The sequence below is a fragment of the Periophthalmus magnuspinnatus genome, chromosome 22 (assembly GCF_009829125.3).
Source record: "Periophthalmus magnuspinnatus isolate fPerMag1 chromosome 22, fPerMag1.2.pri, whole genome shotgun sequence".
In the NCBI taxonomy this organism is placed as follows: domain Eukaryota; kingdom Metazoa; phylum Chordata; class Actinopteri; order Gobiiformes; family Gobiidae; genus Periophthalmus; species Periophthalmus magnuspinnatus.
Window position 1 is genome coordinate 24,986,400 of NC_047147.1, and position 16,321 is coordinate 25,002,720.

At 37.0% G+C, this 16,321-nt stretch overlaps 1 protein-coding gene across 1 annotated transcript; it reads right to left on the reverse strand.

The window, feature by feature from the left end:
• Positions 1-832: 832 nt before the first annotated feature.
• Positions 833-16,244, reverse strand: klc1a (kinesin light chain 1a). The gene is made up of 5 exons (XM_033987801.2): positions 16,236-16,244; positions 15,328-15,489; positions 8,559-8,689; positions 6,446-6,512; positions 833-4,137 (listed from the first exon to the last, which is right to left on the reverse strand). The coding sequence occupies exons 1-5, from the start codon at positions 16,242-16,244 to the stop codon at positions 4,075-4,077; spliced, it is 432 nt and encodes a 143-aa protein (XP_033843692.1). The 3' UTR covers positions 833-4,074.
• Positions 16,245-16,321: the final 77 nt, after the last annotated feature.

Genomic DNA, 16,321 nt, shown 5'->3' on the forward strand with positions numbered 1-16,321 from the left:
GTGTGTGTATAGAGCCTCGATGCAGGGTGAAAGAGGAGCGGGTCAGAGTGCATGTACTTGTATGTTGTTTTTCGAAGAGTATTTGAACAATGTCACCTCAGACCTTACCTGTTTAATTCATTTTTCGTCAATCTTTTCGGTATTTTTCCGCAGCCTGCTCAAGGAGTTCAGGTGTAAAATGAGCGTCCGGGCTGTAAACTGCACCAGCGTCTCCCCTGTGACTGCTCTTGGTTAATGCTGTGCACTGTCCCTGTACAAATAAAACACATTCGATACAATATCATAGAGTTTTTCATGATAACTCGATAAGACGTTTCACTATAGTTTAACACAACAAGGACAGCACAAACAAGTAGTCAGGAGACAGTCATTTGTGGGGTTATAGGGGCTGAGGAAAAGGTGAGTTTTGAGCTGTTTATGAAGCTGCTTAGTGAGTCTTTTTAGATTTAATTTGACAATGTGCAGAAGTTGAAATGTATTTGAGAATGTGCCAAACAAATTAAGTGGATTGGGGAAAGTATTACCATATTTTCCAGAATACCAGCCAGAAAAATGCATAATAATGAGGGAAAAAAACCCATATATTTCACATATAAGTCACATCTGAGTATAAGTCACACCCCCGGCCAAACTATGAAAAAAGTCTGATTTATAGTCTGGAAAATACAGTTCATTCTTTCCTTTGTCAACAGTTTTTAAAAATAATTTTATACAAAGATTTGCCTTAAAATTTCTGCTTCTCCAAACTTTGCTTTTAATTACGCAGCAGTTCTGAATTTCCTGTTTTTTCAGCACAGAGAGAAAAAAAAAACCCTCTAGATGTTTCATTTTTCCACAAATATTTATTAAACCGTTTGTAACAGAAACCAAGAAGCAGGAAAAGAAGTGGCGTTATTATTATTATTAACAACACATTTACAACAAAACTGTGAAATTCAAACTTTTAAAACAATATTTACATTCAGCTTTACAAACTTGTGACTCGAAGTTCCTCTGATAGAGATGAACCGATGATGATTTTAGTGACACAGACAATGTTACGGTTGGTTAAGTTTGGCTGGAATAGTTTTAATAAAGGATATTTAATAAAGGATTTCTGAAGATGGGCGTGACTGACAGGTGAATTAGCCAATCAGAAACACGCGTGGTCTATCTGTATCAAAACAAAAATGGCTGCTTATGAGGAAGAAAAGAAAAACTATCGCAGGGGACTAAAAACATGGAGGATTTCTGCAGAATCAGTGAGAAAAGCTCCAAACTGTTCATCTGAGGGAGAGGAATTTGGTTTTATTTGTAAATGATGGTGACCAATGAGCTCCCTCGTTTCACATGCGTCACTGAAATAAATAAATCTGATTGGACGGACATGTTTGGTTCTGGCTAGAGACGGAGGACAAAGTGATCAGACTGATATCCCTCTATATAAAAAATAAATAAATAAATAAATAAAATGGGGAAAACAACAAAAAACATGACTTGGTTGATTAAAATAAAACTAAATTTAAAACTAAAAGGAAAAACCAACAAATGTGAAAATAAACTTTCTGAATTATGGAATACAGAATAAAGATTTGAATGAAATCTAATATTACATCTGGATCAGGACTAAACCAAACTGAAACCAGGAGGACGGAGCTGAGAATTAAGGTTCAAACTGCTGGACATAGAACATAAACTGTGAAAGTGAAAGTCCAGTATAATATCCATTGTATGTACTGTGTTAGAATAAGTTTGTATTTTATTTGTACACTGCCTCCACTGTCTGTGTCACTGTCCACATCATGAATTCATCTCCAAAGCTTTATTCAGATATGTGCCTCTGTACTCTGCATCTTCAAACATGTAACAGCGTCAAACATTTATTTTAACTTCAGGAACAGACCGATCAACAGTCGATGATAAAACAGTCCTCACACTCAATATTTCTTCTTCTAAAACCAAGAATAAAATTATAATTCTGGGATTCTTCTATTTTAGTTCCAGTGCAAAAGCTAAAACTTCATCAGCGCAGCGCAAAAAATTACAGGCAGATTTAAAACTATTTAAAAAGAATTGTAAAAATATGATTCAATCAGCGGGCCTCCTTCAGCTCGACAGTGTCAAGTATTTTCTATCTGGTGGTTGATGGTTGAATCGGTGATACCGGCATTGCACAGTGCCATTGTGTCCTTGGGCAAGAGACACCTGCAGTATTTCAAGGTTTAATCAGAGAAATGATTTAACTGTAGTTCAAATTACGCGATGTGTTGACCTGGTTTATGGTTAATATTTCTGTAAATTACTGGTTCTATCCACGTGGAACAAAAACTGGCACAAAGTTTAACATCTTCTCTGTCAGTTTAAATTAAGCCAAATTAGTTTTTTTTTTCACAATATCCTCAGAAAGCGGTGTCATTATTAAACACCAAAGCCATAAGATTAATCTGACAAGTTTGTGGAGCTGATCCCAAACAAATAATGACGAGATTCAACATTTGTGAATCAGAAGTTTGGAGATTTCTTTCAAAACTGCAAATCTCCCGTAGAGTCAGGCCCAACCAGAACGTGAATGCAACCTACTGAACTGTCTCGCCCAATGACACAACAGCGGTTCTCAATGGTAGTCACGGGGATCAAACCATCAACCTTCTATCTGTAACTGTCTATCTCATTGAACGAGGCCCGTTGAATCCTTCTGCATAGCGTCACCTCTGCATAGTAACAAAACCTCCATTTAAACGTACATTCAGAACAGAGAGGTCTCAATAAAACACAAACGCATCTCCGCCACGTCTGCTAAACAGTAACAGTTTTGGTCAACTTCAGTAAAATGCATCAAACATCATCTGCATAAAGTATTTGAATGGGTAAAAATAAATAGTTTCCAGTTCCAAACACAGTTATAATAAAAGCTCTCTAAATGACATGTAACAGTAAACTCAGAGTAAACAGTTCTATAACATCGGCTCCTCCATTTTGCATTTAAGCGAGAAAATTCATGCAGATTTTTTTTGGTTTTGACTTCACTTTAGAATAAAAACAAAAAAAAATGTCCTAAACAGCAAATATAAACTGATTCAGACTAGTTGTTCTTTGAAAACTCACCAAATTTCCAGCTAAACATGGACTAAAAAAAATCAATTGGCTAAAATGACTTGAAATCAGAATATTATTTAGTTACATAAACGTTTTTCAGTTTATCTAGTTGTTAGACGTTGGTTTATTTGATCCTAAAAAACGTGAAAAACAGCACTAGTTCATTTTAGACACTTTGCTGTGGTTATTATGAAGTTATTTGAAGTCAATTATTCACAGCGATAAGTTTGTAAATGCTTTTAACAACTCTCAGAGACCAGAGTGGAGTAACGCTAACAACAACTAGCAGGCTAACACGCACTTCCTGATTCTCAGACAATAAAAGGCTGTATAATTAGATGCAGACAGGATGCAGCAGACACATTTTGACCTCCATACAATATATCTGCACTGGGGCAAGACACAGTTTGATCAAATACATGGGAAAAATCAGGCACAAAGTTTTTAACTCAAGGTATTTCAGACTACAGGTAGTTTAAACATAAATTAATTGGTTGTTGTTTTTTTAAATGTATGTATGTATTTTATTAAGACCAAAAACTCATCTTGCAGATTGTTGCTAAGACAAAAAACAATATCTGGACCCAAAGCAAAACATATAAAATAAAAAAATGAATTTCTAAAAAACTGAATTAGTCAAGATCCTTTTTCTGAATTCAAGTCATTTTACATTTTTTTCCTGAAACATTTATTATTATATATCATATTTTGCAGTGAGGTGACTATAGATAACAAACTAACATAACTCCATCTTAAATATTTCAAACTAGAAACCTTTTCAAACGGACAAACTGAGCAGTGTTCAAGTTGTTCTAATATAAACTCTATGTAAACTCATTTCTAGTTTTGGACGTGTTTCAGTAATTTGACCTAAACCTGGCAGAAAAAGCAGCTTTAAACTCACAAACATTTGTACAGTAGATGCCCGTCGTCCTTCCTCTCGATATGTTCAGGTCCAAAGTGCACAAAACCACTTCTGTTTTATTTACCATAAAAACATCAAAGTGCCAGGTTTGTAGAACTAGCACTCAGATCGCTCCTCCTCAGACGATTATTTCGCTCCTATTGGACAAAAAATAGACAATATTAAAAACAATTAACATAAAATCCATGTAAAATCAGGTTATATTTTGTTAGAAAGAATGACTGAATAAATGTGAAAGTGCAGGTAATGACAGGGTAGACTCATTTCACTAAAAAACAGTTTGTTCTTTAACTTTGGTGACATTTATAATTGTACTTCCTGGTCAGCAGATGTGACGTGGTTACTGCTCGATAGTCGGGTGTGGGGGGGACGAGTTATCACGGTTGGCACGGTAACGTGTTAGCTTATTGCTATGAACAGGTGTAAAATGTTATGTTTTATTTTATGGTATGAGGAGGTGACACTTGTTTTTGAACTTGTGCAATATTGAAGAATGTGCAATATTTTGGACGGTGCAATAATGGGAACTGTGCAATGAGTGTAGGGTGCAATTTTTATTTTTGACCCTTTTGTGACCCCGACCCTTGGGACAACGGATAGAAATGATCCTTTGGCTATAATCCGGTGTGTTTACTTTCATGTTGTATTATGTCTGTTTATTCACATGCATTGTCCTGATCAAATAAATAAAATAAAAAATTCAAAATAAAGAAAATAAATACAAAAAATATATAATAATAATAATAATAATAATAATAACAATAATAATAATAACAATAACAATAATAATAATAATAATAATAATAATAATAAAGTTACTTCTTCTCACATGTTAACTGACCCAAAACATAATCTTAATCCTCATATTAACATAAACTTAACCAAACCCAAACCTTAACCATTTTCCTCGCTTAAAAAAATACGCCCGTTTGTAAGCATCACTTCAAATGACCAATCACAGCAGAGTGTCCCTCCCGGCCCGACACTCCAGCATTAACCACGACACATACGCACTTTCATAACTGTTACCTAATAACCATAATGTAAAGAAGGGCCAAAACTTTAATACAACTCAGAATATTTATGATTAGACTAATAAAGATACATGACAACACCTTTATTTAGTTAAATGTTAAACCGTCAGAAGCCAGAGGGATTCTGTTTTACAACTCAGTGCTACTTCCTACATTTTTGCACTTTTCTTCTCAACTTTTTCAGTACCTTATGTGATGTGACAAATATTTAAGTATCCCACCAAACCAGAATTAGACAAACACGCAAACCTCTCACATGCATTTAAAAATACATTTGATACACAAGTTACACAACATTGTAAAGACACGTGTACCAGACAACAGAAAGAAATGGTGGAGAAGCCAAAACTGTACTCAAGTAAGAGTAAAGCTAAAATAATATTACTCAAGTAGTTATCTAAGAAATTACTCAAGTAAGGGTAAAAAAGTATTTGGGAAAAGTACTACACAAGGAAAAGTAACTTAAAGAGTAACTGTCTGGACGTAAATCAGAGTTAATGTAATATGAAGGACAAACATGAAATAATGCACAAAATCTGGTGTTTTCAAAGATGGAAACAAAAATGAGCCAAACTAAATCATATCTGAAGCAGCTGCAAGAAACACAGATCAGGGTTTTTTTCCAGATCATTTCATATTGTCGACATAAAACTCAAGAACAACAATTTGCTCCCGAAACCACATAAAGTGATTACAGAATGAGTTACTGTGGTAAATGTGTGATGTTAGAACGGACACGGTCTAAAAGTGTCTGTACAGCTCTAATTATAATCTAATCTCTTCCTAAAAGTATCTCTGGAGTTGTGTTTTATTTCATTCACGTTTCAGTAATTCATCTTGTGACGTCATTAAGTGGTAATCCAGATCAGATCCTCTGTGTTTTTAAAGTCCACACAACTTCACCCTGATCATTTCTATGCTCAAATTTAGTTCCACACACGACAGCTACTATTTTAGCCTGATTTAAACTGCTTTACTCATCAGCCCTTGCGCCATCTGCTGTTGTTTTGTATTCAAATATAAGGCCTAGAACAGACAGACTTTTTCCATATATTTGATTAAAAAAACTGCTTGAATTAAGTAGAATTATTTTAAAGGTGCACTATGCAACATTTCTGGTAGAGTGTCCACCAATTGCTCGTCTCCATGGAGATATTAGCGCTTTGCCTGGAATGTTCCACAGCATGGCATTAAACATATCTACACCCAAAGAGGCGATCCTGCTCACAGTAAGAATGTGTTTTTCAAGGTATTTTTGATTAATAAAAAAACACTCGCTAATTTTAATGCCGATAACATCTCCATGGAGACAAGCAAGCGGCCGACCCCTACCAGAAACCTTCCGCAGTGCGTCTTTAGTGACAGACACTGTTAGTCCTGTGATGAGAGATGAGGTGAGTTCAGTTCTTACTTGGTGGAGGTCTGGAGCAGCTCTGTCCAACAAATTGAGAAAACCCAAGGAGCTGGCTCGCTTCATGCTGCACCCAGTCACATGCAGTGAAGGAGGGAGGAGGAGGGGGAGGAGGAGGAGGGAGGAGGAGAAGGGAGGAGAAGGAGGAGGATGAGACAGACAGGTGAGGGTGGTGACAAGCGAGGGAGAGAAGACAGAAATAATGAAGGGGAAAGCGGAGAAAGTGGGGGACAGGTGAGAAGGAGGGGACAGGGGAGGAGTCAAACGGGTGAGGTGAGGAAGGTAAAGGTGGGACAGGTGACAGATGAGGAGAGGAAGAGAGAGAGAAAGAGGGTGAGAGTGAGGGTAAAGACGTGAGATAGAAAGGGGGAGGATCGTACAGGTGAGATGGGAGCGAAAGGTAAGGGGCGGGGCCAGAAGGGTGAGGGGGAATAACAGAAAGGAAGGGATAAACAGGTGAGGGAGAAGGGGAGATAGGTGAAAATAAAGGAGAGGAAGGGCGAGGGGTTAAAAGCGTGAGATGAGGGAGGGGAAAGACGGGTGAGGTGGGAGAGGAGTCAAGACAGACAGGTGAGATGGGTGAAGGAAGTGAAAGGGGCGGGACAGGTAAAACAGCAGAGAGGGAGGAGGGGGGAGGAGTCGGAGAGGCGCAGAACGGAGGGGTGAAGGGGGAGACGGGTGGGGGGAGGGGGGAGTGAGGGTTTTTAGCTCAATGGAGTGTTATTGATGACATTAAAGTTAGTCAAATACATTTACCATTACATCAGTGAGGACAATAGGGACAATATATAAGACAAATACAGGACGTAACGCTACAGAAAGACCAAATATTAAAATAAAAAATAATAAAAGCTTTGGACAGTCTCACACCTGACTTCAAGGCTATCGCAAAATGCATTTTTTGATTCATAAAACTGCATTATTCCAAAATCCTCATTGCTAATAGTGAGATTTACTGCTACACATCAATTATAATAGTGGCTCAGATTTAGTTGTCAGTTACTTTTGAGCCACAGATGCCCCGGGACAGATTAACAGGGACATGGCTACCATTCTGTGCCCACAGTATATGGGGCTATCAAGGGCATGTAGTGTTAGTCTACAGTTTTGAATGGGATCGATCAGGTGTGAAACTCCACTCAAAACTAAACTAAATAAAACACTTAGAAAATAGATGATGGCAGTAGATGCGTATTCAATTCCACTGCCATTATCTAAAAAAACAAAATATAAAAATGTAATATAAAACAACTAAAAACAAAAAGCCAAACAAGCCGAGAGAGACACGCAGTAGACAGAGACGAAACATGCACCAAAAAGTTTCAAACATTTATTAAAACAAGAATCAAACTGCAGCCCAGAGTCATGCAGTGTGCAGTCCAGAGCAGAACAACAAATAAACAATAAATAAATAATACAGAACTGTGACAGAGACGGACGTGACCAGAGGAGGGTTTAAAGAAGAGACGCAGGGACCAGACCTGCTTCTGCACACAGTTACACCACCAGTGAAATATTTACTTAAAGGTACTGGAATGTTGCACAGTATATGGTGCTTTAATTGCTGCTTTCACTGAACAAAACAATAATAAATACATGACATTGTATCAAGTTGTTTCTACTTGAATTAGATGGATTCATGACTGCAAATTCCTCAGTTTATTAGTAAAAGTATTCATGTGGCCATCACTCATTTTTGGTTCAATGAAATAATAAAATAATGTAGCCAAATTTTCAAAAAGCCAGAAGTATGCGTTTAAATCTGTCTAACTTGTCCCCTCTCTCACAAAGCCATTGCCACATCACTAGTATTCACATCCATGAGTTTTTAGGCTCATGCGCAGCTTTTTCAGTACATTTTTAGACATAGAACTGGTCAAATGTGAACCCAGTGCAGAAGCAGAGTGTGGTTAAACAGAGGACATGTCCACAGATCCGTATAATGATGCATAGTTCATATCCTTTAAACAGTAGCAGCCCGTCCCTCAGCTTTGTGTTAGTCCAGTGCAGCCCATAGTCTCCTCAGTTCAGGGGTAAATGCTCTTATATACAGTACTTACAGTGTATAAACATATCTGTATATAAAGTGTCATATACATGTTCATATATTTACCCTGTGTTCTTGGGCTCCGCCTCCCTGGATGATCCTCCTTTGAGTTTTCGCACCAGTTTTTCGCTGCTGCGTCGTAAAGAAGCTCTGAGTTTGCTGAAAGATCCGCTCCTCTTCAGAGAGCCAGAGCCATCCTGAGGGAGAGAGGAGACCGGGGTTAGACCGGGGATAAAAACGTGTTTAAACCAGAGAGAAAGCACCCGGAGTGGGGTAGAAAACATTAAAGATACTGCAAAAGAGTTGACCACCACATATTTAAATCAAAATATGATTCATGAAGTTGGATTGATCACTGGTTGTCTTCATGAAGGTGACAGACCCTCTACAAGGAAAAATACACAGTGCAGTATTAAAATCTAAATTGCCGTATTGTTTTTGTGTATTGAGTTGGCTCTTTGCTCATAAAAGCAATTCTTTTTTAAATGTTTTGAGATGTTCAACGGGCACTGGTCACGTTCCTGAGGCATATTCAAGAAATTCGATAAAATATCACATCGTTCTACCCTAGAATTACACATGGGCTGTACATCATTTTGCTTTAATTTGATACTTTTTCAGTGATGGTCAAACTCTGATGGACAAATGCTTTTACGCAACACAATGCAAACGAGACATGCACGTTCTATTATCTCACTCAAAATGCAAAACAGACATCTGATCTGATCCCACATACATCCGGGCACAGAATGGGTAACATTATATTATTCATAGTAATACATCTGTTCTGGCTGAAACTGGACCAAAGCGCGACTTCAGAAAAAAACAACTCAACAATGATAAGTAAATAATAAACTCTTTGTTCTCGTTTCTTTCTCTACTCGTTATATGTTTGGTCAATTTCAAGCCAGAACAGACTCAAAACATAAAAAGGGTCTTAGTGTTTCAGTTTTATGCAGCTAAAACTTGGAACAATCTTCCTGAAGATGTGAGACAGGCCTCGACTTTGACAATGTTTAAATCCAGGCTCAAAACGACTGAATACGACTGAAAGGTTTTTATTCACACTCTTCTCTTTTAATGTTCATTTTATTATCATTATTTATGCTTTGATTTGTTTATATTGTGATTTTAATATCCTTCTTATTCTGTAAAGCACTTTGAATTACTTTGTGTGCCTTGCCTCTGAGGTATAATTAAATATTGACTGTGTATAATGATAATGATGATATTTGAAAATAAGTTAATGTTACCTAACCGTGAAAATGAAGCGAGTTAAATGAGCTTTTCAAATATCTGTATTTAAGTGAGTTCAGTCAAAGCTAAGACTTGTCCTAGAGGGTCAAGTGAACGTAAAACATGAGCATGACAATCAGGAGACCTAAGTCATGTGCTAAGAATCAGACATGGAGCTATGAATGGCACTAGTGCATATTTGAACAGATTAAACTTGGAATGAGAGGTCTAATTATGTGTCAGATGCCCTCCCATCTTCCCATCCATCCAACCAATTATACATGTTTTTTTATTTTTATTTTGACAGTGATTAACATTTTAGAATAAAACATTACAAAGTCCTCAAAATCCTGCGTATAATAGCTGAAACCCATGAATATCTGTGTGTCAGATGCCCTCCCATCCTGCTATCCCTATGTGTCAGATGCCCTTCCATCTTCCTAAATACCACCTGATAAATGCTGTATTTTCAAGTCATATTCATTAGATGTTTTCATAATGATATTAGTAGAAACTGGATCAGAAAAAAGACACAAAGAGGAGACAGGTTTAAGTTTAAAATGGAGCAAAGATCAAAGTTTTATTAAAGAAACTCAGCGTACAGCACAAACACGGGTTAGACTCAGAGGAGCAGAGCGAAGCATCAGAAACACAGAAGCAGAAACATTACGACTACAGTATATCCAGGCATGTTTAAACACAGGGACTGTCACTGGCCCTTTTGGCATGTCCGGATACATGGTTCAAACATTTTAAATTGGATATGATATGTGTCCTTCATATATATTTTTTGTGTTTTATTTTAAATTTGTAATTCTAAAAATGTTTTAATAACAAAAGAAGAAAAAAATGTAATACTTTGGTGCAAATTTAACTGATAAATACTTGCTCAGTCTGTAAAAAATGATGTATTTAAACAGTTAATAAACATGAGCGAATAGAGCAGAGCTGAGTCAACTGGGATGTCAAATGTAAATCTGCTAACTTTGATCATAACAGTCAAATATCAACATTTTTGTTTGTCTCACTAGGCATGGGACAATACTGAAATTTAGTGTCACGATTATTATGAACAAACTAAGTGCAATTAAGGATTATATTATGATAATTGTTAAAGTTGCTGACAGTTTGAAATGTCATGAATAAGTATGAATAAGTTCCATGTTTAAACAACTTTTATATAATTGTACTTTGTCATCAGTGAAAACAACTACAGTCTAGTGGAGAATATTCTGGATGAGTCAACTGTCGACTGAAATTTGGGGGCCCGGGGCAAGAAGTCTCTCACGGGCCCCTGTCGACTCTCCTGTAGATGAATAGTTTTTTTCCTACACATTCTGGTGATGTAATAGCGATTCTTTGTTGGCGATTATCACAATTATATAAAATTTCCCACAAATGATTATTGTTTACTGTCCCATCCCTATCTCTTACCAAAAAAAAACTGTGAAATAGTCCAACTTTGACATGTATAAAATGAAACTAACACATTATGAGATGAAAAATGTGCCAAATCGGACAATGACAGGGCCCCCAGAGTGAGAGAGAGGCCAGAGCAGGCAGAGACTACACACATGCAAAACATTTATTCAAGTTAAGTTCAACATTTGAATATTTACAGCAAGTGGAGTTAACATGAGTTACTTGAGTGCATATGACAGGTTAGACTAGCACTCGTTTGGATCATTTTGGTGGTTTATAATTCTTCTTCCTGGTTGGACACGGGCAGCAGATGTGATATATGTAGAGGTCGTTGTATAATTGTTACCTAGCAACTGAACTCAGAGTCATATTTGTACTAATACAAATAAATGACAACACCTATTTTGTTAAATGAAGGTTTAAAGTGTCTTCCTTGTGTATAACCTGTCCCTATATTTTGGAGGGAGTTTTCAGTGTCGATGTCATAGGTAGAGGGATTCTGTTTTACAACTCAGTGCTACTTTTTATTCCTTCAAGTACAATCCACCATGTCAGAATTATAAAAACATGAAAACCTGTCATTGCACTGCAAGAAAAGAGATAGACAGAAAAGAGCAAAGAGTGATAAAGGTGCTTTTGCTGAATATGTCTCCTTTAAAGTTAAAATCTGCAGATAAATTAAAGGTACAATATTGTGATGTAAGAATAACCATGGTATTTGGAATATCAGTTCTTCTATAGAGTTGTTAAGTGATGATGTCACTTCCGGGTCTAACCAGAAACGTCACATCTGATTTCTAGCTTTGATTTTGTTCCTTATTAATGACACAAGAGAGAATTACCTTTCAAAAGTGTGTTTAACCACAAACTGTAAATAATGAAGTAATAATCTAGCATGATTTAGGATTACCAGTGTGTATTTATCACTAACTGCACTCACTGCTCACTGTTAACGCTAGATTAACCTGGACTAGCTTCTTACCTCAGCCTCACTTGTGTCTCTCTGTCACAGTTATAAACACAGATCCATGTTTACAAGTGTGTCTGTTTTAAGGCGAGCTGTGTCGTCGCTAAAAGAGGTTCATGTTTATTGTTTTAAATCAGCTGATGGACCCGGAAGTGACATCACACTTAACAATCCAAGACACTTTGCCAAAATTACAATAAAGACTTAAAAAGAGACAGAGAGAGAGAGAGAGAGAGGAGGAAGAATTTGAAGAAGTTTCCAGTTGAAAAACACACGCTTCATATTGTTAAGTGTTAAAAGTTTTTAAAGCTGATGATGCGGAAGTGAAGAAAGTGCAGCCAGGTCCTCATGCAGAACAACAAGACATCTGCAGCTAAGGCTTTAGAGAGAAAGAGAGAGGGAGCAAGGACGAGGTGGGAAGAGGGAAGAAACAGAAGGGAGAGAGAGAGAGAGAGAAAGGGGGGTTTATATGAGAGAGGGAGAAGAGTGAGGGGAGAAAGAGAGAAAAGGGGGAGGAGATGGATATGGAGGAGGGGGAGGGAGGAGGAAAGGGAAGAGAAATGAGAGAGAAAACAGAGGGGGATATAGGTAAAAGCAAAGGAGAAAAAAGATAGAGCGAGAGGGAGACAAAGGGAAAGGTGGAAAGGGAGGTAGAGGGGGAGAAAAAAAGGAGTGAGTTTGGGAGAGGATGGTGAGAAAGAGAAAAGAAGAGTGTGAAAGAGAAAGAGAAAAAGAGAGGGAAGGGAGGAGGGAGAGAGAAAAGGGGAAACAAGAGAAGGAGGGAAAATGGAGGAGAAAGAGAGTTAAAACATTTAAGTTAAAAAGAGAGGACACAAGATTAGAACAGTTCATGTTTTCATCTCTGTACTTCTCCATCAGAATACACTGAAATATTTAAATTGTTTTTCAGCTTAAAACTGTTTAACTTCTAAATAGTGTAAACTCTTTCCCATATTGTGTCGTGTGTGTCATCGTTCATGTACTTTTACCTGCTTTTTGTACTGATGGAGAATTACAGTAGTGCAAGAAAACAGAGAAACGCAGGCTTAAACTAAAACTAAAATGAAAACTAAAAAGGTTTGAAGGACACAGAGCAGCCAGATGTTTCAGATGTTAGAAAAAAGTAGGCCTGTGATGATAAGGACTATTTTGACTTATCGTTCAATATGTGTTAGAGGGAACGATATTTTTTGGGGTCAGTATTTATCCTGGGTACCTTTTCTTTGCAGTACTGGGAAATCTGGGTTTATATTTGTGTCTATATGATAAGATTTGAGGTGAATGAAACTTGTATGACTCATTAGAATCTAATCTAAACTAATGACTAAAGTCTTTCATTTTGCTGTTTTTTTAATTGCAGCGCATGTTTTTTTTTTTTTTTTTATATGGTAGATGTAAAATAGTTTCTGTAGTTTAACTCTGCTCTTGAGTTTTTATGTCAGTGGCATAAATTAGTTTCAGTATTATCGTTTATCACATATTTACTTCAGCAATATATAGAACTTCAAAATGTGTTATCGAGACAGGCCTAGAAAGACGGAAGAAATGCTCCCCTTTTTAACTATTAATAATAATTTCAAATAAGATCATGATTTTAGATTTAAAATTTAGTGTCCAGCTGCTAAAATGTCATTAAAACAACTTCACAGAAAAGGGACAAACAGTTAAAGTGAAACATTAAGGAAAGGAAAAAAACTATTTCACTGGCACCAGGTTTGAAAATGACATAAACATGTGAAAAATGGACAGACAGAGTACAGTACAGAGCCCAGAACAGATCGGAAGGTTTTTACTGAAGAAACGTTAATCTGAAGGGAGATATTTGAGACAGATGTTTAAAACTGCAGACAGAAACAGAGGAGGAAAAGGTTTAATATGAACAAAGCAGAGGGTTAGCAGCTCAGTATTCAAAGACCTAACATTAAAATCATACAACTGAATGCCAGTGGTGCAGTGGGTTAAGCGTTTGCCCACCAACGGGAGGGCATTTCCTAGTGACATTGTGCTCCTGAGCAAGACACATTTCCTACTCAATGGTTCGACAAAGGTGCCAACAGATACTAGGTCTACAGTGTAGTGTCTTGTAGATGTAATTCTGTCCCAACTGACTTCTAGTGTCGCAACCATTAACTGTAAAAATCTATGTGGACAATACAGACTCTACAATACCACGCTTTTATTAAATATTCCCAAACTTAACATTTTCAGTCAGCACATTTTACCTTTACCCATCACTGTACACTCTACGAAAAAGTAGGTTGGCCATTGCTCTGTCAAAAAAGAATAACGCTGTATAAAATGTATTCATAAGGGACTACTTGATAAACTCCCTGAATATCTCACTTGTTTGTTAAACACTTATGTGGAAACGTTTAATACAAGATTACATAACTGTGTATGTCTAAAAACTGGCTGCACTAGAACTGAAATGGCACATTTTTGCTTCCCAAAAATGGAATACATTTTAAGGATGTGCAAAACTGGATAGATTGGTGCCACTAATGCACTTTAATAATCTGGTAATATACATTTATACTCACACCTGCTACTGTTTTTAATGTTTTAAATGGACATAACTGCATAGTCATATGTTTGGTTTGTATTTTTCTGTATTTTAACAGAGTGCTCATGAAAAAGACAGTCTGTCATTTGGGATCTCTCTATATAAATAAAGATAAATGAGCATGAAATTAAATTTGGTTATGAATATATTTATTTACGATAAAATGAATTATTTAAATAGATGAATAATCGAAAAAAATAATCGCTTATTAGATTGCTGGCTAACAAACTAAAATTAATTAATTGGAGCCGCTCTGACATCTAAAACAGTCCTGTATGAATCAGTTATAAGTTTTCATGAAATAACTTGGAAAAAATAATACTTTATACTTGGGTGACCTCATCTCTGTAGTCACAATTGCCCTGGGACAGAATGTTAGTGTTTCATGCATATGTGTATAAGTGTCTTGCCCAAGAACATGTCAGAAACCACAGGTCAAAGCTCTACCACTGAGCCACTGCTGCCCCATGAGTCTGCTGAGAAGTTTTATTGCACAATTCATTGTTAAACCCTAAAGTTTATTGTTTTTTTGCTTAGGCTACATCATAATGCTTGGGTGAAGATTAAGTATCTAAGTATCAGACAGATGAAATTATGTTAGTGTCACTGTATTTGTAGTTTTGTTCTGTGGCCTGTACTGCACTTACCCCGTTCCACTCCACGCCCATACTCACTCCCTCTCCTCCGTTTTGGCCGCTCTCGTATTTCACTGTGTCTGAATTTAAACTCTCTCGACTCCTTTGTTTGTCTCTCTGCTCCGGGTCGCTCAGCACCTCGGCAACGCGCTGCTTATGAACTGTGTCCAGGCCCTGAAGAGGACAAGAAATATGTCAGATGCCCTCCCATCCTCTTACGGTAGTGTTAGACTGAAAAGGGGGCAGATCCAATCTGTATAGTTAATCTGCAGATGTGCTGTGGTTGGATGTACAGAGAAAGAATGGAACTTGTCAGAAATGTAGAAATGATCAGAGACACATTTGTGGATTTGACTTTTGGATATTTCTAATAATGCAAATCAACTGGAACTCATTTAGACTTTAATGATACCAAATAACACACAACCTCACACTCTAAAAACTATTCTTTTATTTAAATTTTCAGAGCATGAACCTGAAAAAGATTCTAAACAGAAAGCTATCGTTCTGCCTCCCTCACAAACAGGCAGAAACAGCCACATGAATCACAAAATAAATAAAAAAATTGTAGGGATGCACAGATCCTTTTTCAGTTCCGATACCAATATCAATCTTTTTATTTTAAGTATCTGCCGATATTAACTGCTTCCAATGCAGGGAAGGAAAATGGCTCTTATTTCCTTAAAACATGGTTAACCTATTACACAAGAGATAAAATTGTCTTATGTAACTTTTATTCATCTCTCCATAACTATAGAACCACTTTGTATGAATAAAAGGTCAAACATGAGACGTCCTAGGCCAAAATCAGCCTGTAAATAGTCTTATTAGATCCAATAAAGGCCAAAGCGTATTGGCTAAACCAATGGAACCCAATCCAGCAAAAGTTTCAGTATGAAACAGGCCATGAGGAGACAGACCAGGAGCATTCTTTCAGACCCGACACATGTGTTGTACCCTGAGTATGAACTGTTGAGTTCGGGGAGGAGGTACAGGGTACCACGGT

Bases quoted from the DNA above. Each gene is read 5' to 3' on its own strand.
- klc1a (XM_033987801.2), bottom strand. The intron at 8,690-15,327 runs GTAAGTGCAGTA...TCTCTCCCTCAG, and splicing joins TGGGCGTGGAGTGGAACGGG to GATGGCTCTGGCTCTCTGAA. The intron at 4,138-6,445 runs GTAAGAACTGAA...TTTGTCCAATAG, and splicing joins CTGCTCCAGACCTCCACCAA to GAGCGAAATAATCGTCTGAG.